Source organism: Tachysurus fulvidraco, chromosome 9 (assembly GCF_022655615.1).
Source record: "Tachysurus fulvidraco isolate hzauxx_2018 chromosome 9, HZAU_PFXX_2.0, whole genome shotgun sequence".
Lineage (NCBI taxonomy): Eukaryota > Metazoa > Chordata > Actinopteri > Siluriformes > Bagridae > Tachysurus > Tachysurus fulvidraco.
In genome coordinates, this window is record NC_062526.1 from 19312267 (window position 1) to 19322904 (window position 10638).

Below are 10638 nucleotides of genomic sequence, written 5' to 3' on the forward strand. Positions count from 1 at the left end.
TGGGTTCCCCCTCAAGTCCGGTTCCTCTCAAGGTTTCTTCCTTTACCAATTTAAGGGAGTTTTTCCTTGCCACTGCTGCCTGAGTCATCTCAGACTTGCTCATAGGGGAATAAATACATACACACTGTGAACTATATACATCTAATAATAATCTAGAATTTTTATTCTGTTAATTCTTATTTCTTTTATTATTCGTTATTTCCTTTATCATTAATTATGTTTACCTTCTGCTCTATGTTTATGTTCTGTAAAGCTGCTTTGAGACAATGTCTATTGTAAAAAGCGCTATACAAATAAACTTGAATTGAATTGAATTGAATAGATCATTTGCATGTGCAGAGTTGCAGCAACTATATTGGAAAAATTTAAAATGCAAAAAACAAAACACACAAACCATCCATTTACTGCATATCTCTTTAATCATTCATAATAATAAATTAATTCAGATGTTTTTACACTATAAACATCTCTGAGGCAGGGCTCTCAAGTTTTGAAGACAGGCAAGAGTGACATTTCCAACCCCCCACCCAAACACAACAATGGGCCTACCCTTTTCGCCACTTTCTCTGGACAAGCATCCTGCAACCCGGACTTTTTAGGGGACTTTCCACTAATGAGGAATATCCGGATGCTTTGTTGAGTTTTAGTTGACATCTCTGAAAGACAGATGCAATGATTAATGGATCCATGGCCAGGATATCAAATATGGCATGATTTTAAAAGTGACCTATAACATTGACAATGCAATACACTTAAAATTATTTAGTGCTAATAAAATTATTAAGCCTATATGGAGAGAGATGTTTAATGAGACAAAATGTCAGTCATCGTGCGATAACGAAAATATGACTAGGCCTAGACCAGTGGGTTTAAAACGTTTTCGCCATGCGGCCCCCCTTGTATACAGTGCACCCCTACTTGCGCCCCCACCCCCAAAAGAAAATGTATGACATAAAACCTTCCAAAACATAATATTTGAATTAAACAAAACATATTAAATTATACAATGTAGTGCTGGTGGTTGAAGAGGTGAAGAAGGTACAGGAGTTTAAGTACTTGGGGTCAACAGTCCAGAGTAATGGAGAGAGTGGGAAAGAGTTAAAGAAGCGAGTGCAGGCAGGTTGGAATGGGTGGAGAAAGGTGTCAGGAGTTCTGTGTGATAGGAAAATATCTGCGAGAATCAAGGGGAAGATGTACAGGACAGTGGTGAGACCGGCCATGCTGTATGGTTTAGAGACAGTGTCACTGAAGAAGCAACAGGAGTCCAAGCTAGAGTTAGCCGAGCTGAAGATGTTGAGGTTCTCTTTGGGAGTGACAAGGTTGGACAGGATTAGGAACGAGTACATCAGAGGGACAGCTCATGTTGGACGTTTGGGGGACAAAATTAGGGAGGCCAGATTAAGATGGTTTGGACATGTTCAGAGGAGGGAGAGTGAGAATATTGGTAGAAGAATGTTGATCATGGAGCTGCCAGGCAGGAGGCAAAGAGGAAGGTCAAAGAGGAGGTATATGGATGTAATTAATGAGGATATGAAGCTAGTGGGTGCAAGTGTTGAGGATGCAGGAGATAGGGATAGGTGGAGAGAGATGATTCGCTGTGGCGAATTCATTATTTTATAAAATGTCATATAATGTCAGTGAACAGGCTTTAATTAAACTGTTGGCTAAGTTACAGACACTGAAACACTGATGCTGATTATCTGGGAAACATTCACTAACAGCAGTCAAAATGTCATTGTGTCAAACAAGTTGTGAATTTGTTGTAACATTAAAACAGGAGATCATGACTTACTCTGTGCTCAAAATGATGCTCGCAGCTCCAGTGGCTTTCTCTGTGGGAGAACGAGGATGATGCAAAACAATTCCAGGATATGCTTTTATTTCATTGGTTGTTGCATTAAATCATATACATATACAATAGTGCTATTTTCTGATTGGCTATTGTGTAGCGTCTTTTTTTGATTGGCTGATAAGTGTGAGGCTCGACTAAGAACTCCAGGGGAGACGCGCTTGATTCCTGCCCGGCTCCATAGAGACAGCGGTGCGGACAGATACATTTTGGGAGCTACAGCATATTAAATATATGATAAATAGTCAGAAAGTTTTTCTGCGTGATAAATACGATGTGTGGTGTGAGAGCGTGACAAAAGACCCAAATGCGTGACTGTCACTGTCAATGCGTGACACTTGACAGCCCTGCTGAGGTGAAATACTGCTAAAATTCAGATTCCATAAATTAAAATCACCAGGTTGTGTTTTTCATTAATTCCATACATTTCATTAGTCATGTCATTAAAGAGCTATTTATTTTAAAGAAATCACATTAAGCTCTCTAATGTGTACATGTATTTTAATAGCCTGTGCTAAGCTAAACAATGAAAAAAAAAACTTTTTATTTTTAAACAGACTCGACCTGATTAATGTTACATTCGTTTTTCATAAACAATCATCACGGTTATTCAGCAATACGATGAAGTATTAATGTAATAATTTACTTACTTTCTCACTTCAGATTAAACACGGACTCGGGTTTACCTCAGATTTGTGTGGAGAAGTGAATTTCGCGCCCAGACCGTTTCCGAGGACGGCGCCAAAAATACTTTAATCTGATTGGCTCTTTGATAGTTTCGATATCCCCAAAATCGCCAAGAAGACGTCTTCACAGAAGTACCGTATAGCATGATATATTGGGTCACAATGATGGTTTATCCTCTGAATGGGAGAATTTTTATAATACATTTTACCTCTAATGAGTAGTTCTATCAGGTATTAAATATTAAATGTTATCTAACAATAATGTCCAGTTTCACTTTATCTTTAAGTCAAAGCCCAACTTTTGCTCTTATATTAAATGTACTAATCTGAAGGACGTTAAAGTCAACAGCAAATAAATAAATATCTTTCAGTCAGCTGTCTGATGATTCATCCCTGTTTCTAGGACAGCCCTCAAGTGTCTCTAGCTGTAAGTATTTTATTGGTGTTTAAACATCTTGAAAATTTTTAATTTTTAGGACAAAACATTGATTTTGCCCTAAAACATTCATTTGATTTTGATGGAAAAACCTCACTCACTATAAAAAAAATGTTTTTATGAGATTCTTCAGTTATTCATTCTTGGCTCGTATCACATCTGTTCTTCTGCTGATGGTCTCTTCTTGTTGATATGTAGTTTCAGCATGGTCTTACTCTCTAAATCTGCTGAGGACCTCGGCTGGAGTACTAATACCATCTTCACAGTGAAGAGGGCACAACAACGTTTTCATCTCCTGTGAAGGCTAAAGAAAGCCAGCCTCCCACCACCCATTCTTACCGCCTTATACAGAGGAACTGTGGTAAGCGTCCTGGAAAGATGCAACACTGTGTGGTATAAAAACTGCAAAACCATAGAACGCAAGACCCTACAGCACATAGTGCTCATCACAGCTGAGAGGATTATAGGTGTCCCTCTCCCCTCTATCCAGGACCCTTTCCAGGCACGATGCATATGCAGATCCTCTGGGATTGTGAAGGATCCATCCCACCCCAATCTGTTCGCTTCTTTCCCTAAGCTGTCAGAGCACTGAACACTCTTCACCTTGCTCCCACCTAGACATTCAATAGACACAAACACACATCTGCTCTCAGCCACTTTATTGTGTACTAAAATGCACACTGGTCAAGTAACACATCTGCATGTGTGTGTGTGTGTGTGTGTTACATTCCTATGTGTGTGATGATGAAGAGGCAGGGGTGTTTGAGGGTAATGAAGGTTATGTGTCAGTGGATGATGTACTCAGAGTTGTGAAACACAGAGAAGCTCGGATCTCATCACAACAGCACACCAATGCTCAAAACACAGAGGAGCTTTAGCAGGTACACACACACACACACACACACACACACACACACACACACACACACACACACACACACACATACACAGAACACAGTGTCTGTTTAACATAACAGTCCTGGCACTGTGTTAAAATTTGTTTTCAATCCCTAGCCCTCAGCGATTGTGGGAATTCCAGTTAGTCCCTGCCCTGATTAATATCCCCTCCTGCTTAATGCCCTGCCCTTCTTAGTGCCATGCTTTTACTTAATCTAAAAGAACATGAATCTTTCCATATTTACATGTAATAATCTCCCATTCTGTCACTATTATGTTCCTTTGTGTGTTTGTGTGTAGGATCTGGAGGATATATTTCAAAGCTTTAAGCCGAAGACAAGTTCCCATTTCCTTTGCTAGTGCAGCAGCCTGTTCTTCAAGAGACACACACAAACACACACCCATATGTTCAAATCACATGTAAAATGGTAAACAAGGTCATCAGAATTGTAACAATACAGGGATTTGTGCTAAACTGCATACAAATGGACAAGACTAACAGAATTGGTCTGCTGATAAAAATGAGACTGAGACTGAGAATGCACAAGTAAATGTTGTAAAAGACTTTTACCGTCCTTTACACGTTTTGTACAGAAGACTTTTAACAATGGGACAAAGAATACAGCAAAAGATCAGTCGACAGTCATCATCATGTGAGACAAAGCAGGTGATGTCAGTATAAAATGAAGTTGTGGGTGTTGTCCAAATTTCCTTAAATCACTATATCATGAACATCAATTCAATTCAATTCAAATTTATTTGTATAGCACCTTTTACAAATGACATATAAAGATTAGATATAGATAAATATGTGATTAATATTATTATATTTGAATTGTAATTGAATTGAGACAATTGTGGGGACCATTGTGTCAACATTTACTCACACACACACACACACCATGCAGAAAGAAACCAGAGCCCACATCCCTGAAAGAAGTTCCCAATATGCATATTGACGGCTTCTACTCTGAACTGTGTTCATTACCTGGTGCTCAACTGGTCATTTCCTGCTCCACTAACTCATCTCTAACAGGGTTCTAGAGCCCTTTTGTGATTAGACTCTGAGTGAGTTAGCATTAGGTTAAGTTTTTAAGTGCTTCTGCTGATGCAGTAAATGTAATTACACACTTGCTAGAATCATACCACTTTGCATTAATTAAAATGCGTTTATAGACTGTCCGGATTTCTCTCTGTGTGTGTGTGTGTGTGTGTGTGTGTGTGTGTGTGTGTGTGTGTGTGTGTGTGTGTGTTTGTGTGTCTCATTAACCAAATTGAATTTGGTTAACTTATAAATAACAAAAAAGAAAAAAAAAAATGTTGACGCTTTATGAGGACTTGTTTAAATAATTATGTTAACATTGATATTGCGATTTTTTATGTCTGTATATGCGGAAATCCATCTTTCTTTGTCTCCATGAAAAAAAAGCACTGTAGAATTTATTACAAACTGTCATCAGTGGTACAATGATGCTGATGAGGCCAGATGTGTGTTTGTGAGTCATTTAATGGGACTTTGAAAGTTTCGCTAAAAGTGTTTTATACGATGCCATGAACATTGTGGTGAGCAGAAACTTAAATAACACAGCCCCATGCTAACAACATGGATGAGACACAAACATCAACATTTAGTCTTGTCAAATAATCAAAGAACAGCTTCAGAAGACTCTCTGATTCATTTTAAATTTTATTTTCTTATTCTGTATTACAGTGATGAAATAAATGAATCATAAACACAGAAGCATCATGCAGGATAATGAATACAGAGAAACAAATAAAAATTAAAATTCATTACATTTGTAATTCTGAACCTCCACCAACGAAAAAAGTATGAATGAATATGTTACAGTTATTAAAGAGAAAACATTACAATATATATGTGCTAGTTATCTCCAGTGACAAGTGTGTATCTCTGATGACGCCTGAGATAGGCACAGGCTCCCCGTGACCCGAGATGTTCAGATAAGCGGTAGAAAATGAATGAATGAATGATTGAATATTTCAAGACTCTCTGTAAAGAAAATGTGTGTTTAAGGATGATAAGAAATTATGTCATTAATGTGGTTAATGATGTCATGATCATTATGGAATGTCCATGGGCTGAGAATTTCTCTCTAACTGTTCTTTTGCCACTTGGACAACATATTTCATGTTGCATTGGGACTCAAAGTATTGGACTACATCAGATCTTTTCTCATTGCTGGACTGTATGAAGATGTTCACCAGAATGTAAAACAATGGAAATGAATATTCCATCACACTCCTGGTTTTCTTTCTTTCTCCTTCATAAGCATATCCACCAGTGTGAACACCAATCAGGTTGCAGTGCTGGTCAAACAGTGGAGAGCCAGATGATCCATGAAAGAAACAAGAATGGTAAAAGATTTTGGATTCACGCATTTCCTTGTCCTCAGTCAAGCACTGCTGTGTTATAACATGAAAGACATGAATGTTTGGGTTCTTTTTAAAGTATGTCTCTGCTGCTTGTGGAATGTCCTCTTTTGCAATAATAAAACAAGGGTCCATTTGCTTCACTCCGCCCCCTGGATGTCCAATAATGCAGACAGCACCCCTGGTTGGTGGAGGGCCATAGAACCTCAGCAATCCAGGAAGTTTTACATCACTGCTCAGTTCCAGCAAAGCAAAATCCAGATAGTTCCCCATGTCATCTTTTTCCTTCAAATAAGCAACAGCGTTCTCCTCTACTGGTATCACGATTCCTACAGAGGTCAAATCTTCAAAATGGAATGCAGCTGTCAGTTGTTGTTTCAGTTTTGATGAACGAGGGACTAAGTCTCCAGCAACATGTGCATTGGTGAGGATAAACCTGCCAAAGAGCAGAAATCCGGATCCAACAGCAGAATCATTAACGCGGAGTTGGCAGACAGAGTCTGATATATCCATCAACTGCTTCACGTTCTTCACCTCCAAAAACCTCTGAGTGCTTTTATCATACTCCTCTCTGAAAAACCTTTTCATGTCAACATTCTCTCGCTCTTTCAGCGTCTTCAACAACTCTCCATGCTGCTCTCGGAGGAGCTTCAGGATCTCCTCTGTGTTTCTGATCTTTTTTGTGTCTGGGAATTTTCTCCACTTCTTTTCTTTCGGTGGTGCATCTGTTTTTTTCTCTTGAGCGGTGGTGGAGTTTTGGTTAGTTATTTCTTCTAGAGGAGTTTCAGGAGCTTCACTTTTTTCATCCTTCACTATTTCTTCTGACTCCTGACTCAGCTCCTGGCTCGACTCCTGGCTGCCTGTCGGGTGAGGAGAGACTTTGACCTGAAACTGCTTTCCATCCAGATGATCAACAAGATTAGAGAGATTAATGATGCTCTCGGTTTCCTGCTCATAGAGAGCTCCTTTTCTGAAAATCACGCCGTTAAATCTCCCATCACGCTTTAGTGCCACTTTCACTTTCTCCCCCTTCACTGCATACACACACATATAATCCACGGTTCTTTGCAGCTTATTATTCTTCATCAGCCTACGAATATTTTCATCACCTCTAGTCTGAATGTAGAAACAAACCAGATTTTCACGTGGGTGAACAGTGAATTTTGGCGGTTTCGCTGTATTGCTGTTTTCACCTGATCTGATGAACTTGAGGTCCAGAAGCTCGTTGTCATTGAGCAAACAGCAGGGGAACTGTGGTGTCACAGCAGCTCTGGGCATCTGCTCTCTCCTGATGACTATTTCCTTATTTCTCCCATTCTGTTTTTTCTTACAGATGGCTTTAAAATAGAAGTCTGTCTGAAGTGTCTCTAGGATGGTCCTAGGCGTATCACAGGTCACTGTGTATTTCTTGAATTCGTCACGAAATCTCAAGCTGTGTTTGTGATTTTCAGTTTTCTGTCAACATGTAAAACCCACAAACTGAGATGAGTGAAACTTGTATATTACAGATGCAACAACATATTAATAAATAAATTATTTTCATTTAATAATGATTAATCATTTGTGTAACTTACCATCTGAGTGGTGTCCGTATCCAGTCCACTCCTCTCTTCCTCTTTTTTATAACACTTAGCCATTCTTAAATGGAAAACATGCCAAAGTTTAGATTCATTTTCTAACACAGAGAAATTACTGACCTTCATTTTCTGCAGATGTGTCTGACACTTTTAATGTCTTTTGGCTTTCTCTTGGTAGTAAAATCTTTTGTAATAAATGAGCTGAAATCTGACAACACATTTTTCTCATGCTGCTCACAAAGCAACAGAGATGGCTCGGCTGAGCGAAAAAATACTTCACTGCATCACTATTTTTGTCAAATAGATTTTTGTACATTAACTGGGTTCCGGAGGCAGTTTATAACTTTCGGGAAGTTTGGGGAGTTTGATCGGGAGATTATTTCTTTACTCTGCATTATTGACGTCTGCAGTCGGGTGCTCTTATGTTCGCTCTGTTTATGTACAGTAGCTCTGTTAGCTCGGTAATTTAGACAATAGGTTGTTAACGTTCGGTTAAAAAGGATAAACAATGCTTGTGCAGTTGTGTCGAATTGTATGCACTTGTGGGAGTTATATGGTACGTTTAAGTTACTCTGTCTTTTGCAGGCAGCAAGATGTAGGCTATAGGCTAAAAGAGTGTGTCTGCTGCTGAGCCATCTCTTGGTCCTCCACCAGCCAAAAAAGGTTCTGTGTGGAAGCATTTATCTTCTTCCAAGTGAAATATGGTTAAGTTGTGGTTAACATAAAACATTTAAAAAAAAACATAAACAACAACAACAAAAAAGAATTAAAAACATAAAACATAGAGAAAAAAAAAAAACCTTTCTGTCTTTTTTTGGCAGACAGTTGACAATAGCATTTAGCAACTTTTGTTCTGCCAGATCTCCCAGTCAGGGGTTGATAAAGTTTAGTTCTTGGAATTCTGTGCATTAGAAAGAAGTTCTTTCAGAACTTTCCATAATTATTATAATGAATATAATTAAAGAATACTTACACTATAACGTAAATTAGAAGTGTAATGCAAAAAAACTGGATTTTTACACCTAATTTGAATTTTACTCGAATACAAATACAAATACAGATACAAATACCGGCTGCTTTGCACACCCCTAATGGATTTTATACTGCAGTAGTATCTGAAATTGTATTTCATGTTTTACAAAAGCACAATTTAAACATTTTGGAGGTAAATGAAGATTTAAAATGCAAAAAACAAAACACACAAACCATCCATATCTACTGCATATCTCTTTGCAGTAGATATGGATGGTTTGTGTGTTTTGTTTTTTGCATTTTAAATCTTCATTTACCTCCAAAATGTTTAAATTGTGCTCATTCATAATGATAAATTAATTCAGATGTGATGTTTTTACACTATAAACTTCTCTGAGGTGAAATTCTGCTAAAATTCAGATTTCATCAATTAAAATCACCAGGTTGTGTTTTTCATCAAATCCATACATTTCATTACAGTCAGGTCATTATGGAGCTATTTACTTTAAATAAATCACACTAAGATCTCTAATGTCTAATCTGCCTGTATTTTAATAGCCTGTGCTAAGCTAACGAAGTTAAACAATAATAAAAACCCTTTTATTTTTAAACAAACTCGACCTGAACAACTTTACATTCGTTTTTCATGAACAATCATCACGGTTATTCAGCAATACGACGAAGTATTAATGTAATAATTTACTTACTTTCTCACTTCAGATTAAACACGGCTCCGGGATTTACCTCAGATTTGTGTGGAGAAGTGAATTTCGCGCCCAGACCGTTTCCGAGAAAGGCGCCAAAAATACTTTAATCTGATTGGCTCTTTGATAGTTTCGATATCCCCAAAATCGCCAAGAAGACGTCTTCACAGAAGTACCGTATAGCATGATATATTGGGTCACGATGATGGTTTATCCTCTGAATGGGAGACTTTTAGCGAGTTTCTTACCTTGAAGTGTGACTCAAAGTTTAAATACAATTATAAAACTCCATAAAGACCTGATTTATACGAACAACTGGAACCCAGTCAGTATGTTCAATAACTATTATAACATTGTAGCTCTTACGCGTAGTTCTATCAGGTATTAAATATTAAATATGGGTCATCAACATGTCAAGTTTCACTTAATCTTTAACTCACTGCCCAACTTTTGCTCTTATATTAAGTCTACTAATCTGCAGCACGTTAAAGTCACCAGTGAATAAATAAATATCTTTCAGTCAGCTGTCTGATGATTCATCCCTGTTTCTCAAGTGTCTCTAGCTGTAAGTATTGTAAGAAATCACAGATAAATGCACACAGATTCCACTCCAAGATACACACTTTAAAGAACTCATTCCTAAAAAGGTTCAAGTATCATAAGGTAATACATTTAGAACTCTAAATGAATAAACTTGATTAAATCGTTAGTACAAATTCAAAATCCCTTACTTATTATTGCATTCTTTATGAGATGGTTGGTTGGACATGACTATACGAAGAAAACAGAAAATACGAAGAAAATATTTTCCTATTTTGGACCTTTGGCATGGAATAATTTGCAAAAAGATTTAAAACTAGAGAAATTGGTGTTTATCTGTGAATTTAAAGGCATCATAAAGAAAGTGGTAATGAATGCATGTGATTGTTTTTGTTGAGAGGATCCTATGTTTTAATACTACTTTTTATTTTTGTACTTGTATTTTAATATGTTCTCAAACTGTTGGCTGCTACCATGGCCAGGTCTCTCTTGTAAAAGAGATTTTAATCTCAATGAGACTTTCTGGTAAAATAAAGGTAAATAAATAGTATGGGAGCAACAGTAGGACATCAAGGATCGCCATTGA

General features: G+C 37.6%; 2 protein-coding genes and 1 long non-coding RNA gene across 19 annotated transcripts in view; all 3 read right to left on the reverse strand.

Annotated features, from left to right (window-relative positions):
• LOC113637378 (interaptin-like) overlaps positions 1-10638 on the reverse strand; it is a 482239-nt gene that overhangs the window by 338237 nt on the left and 133364 nt on the right. The gene's annotated exons all lie outside the window — the stretch shown is intronic.
• On the reverse strand, positions 403-2617 carry LOC113637395. The gene is made up of 3 exons (XR_007143874.1): positions 2500-2617; positions 1793-1832; positions 403-656 (listed from the first exon to the last, which is right to left on the reverse strand). It is a non-coding gene; the product is annotated as an uncharacterized LOC113637395 (long non-coding RNA).
• Positions 5642-10638, reverse strand: part of LOC113637369 (serine protease FAM111A-like) — a 200972-nt gene continuing 195975 nt past the window's right edge. The window contains exons 1-3 of one of the 2 annotated variants that reach the window (XM_027137967.2): positions 9516-9607; positions 7834-7897; positions 5643-7714 (exon numbers count right to left, since the gene is read on the reverse strand). In XM_027137967.2, coding sequence (XP_026993768.2) covers positions 5951-7714; positions 7834-7896 — 1827 coding nt within the window. In that variant the 5' untranslated portion in view covers position 7897; positions 9516-9607 and the 3' untranslated portion in view covers positions 5643-5950. Of the gene's footprint in view, positions 7715-7833; positions 7898-9515; positions 9608-10638 lie in introns of those variants that run through there. The other variant, XM_047818505.1, reaches the window with a different exon arrangement.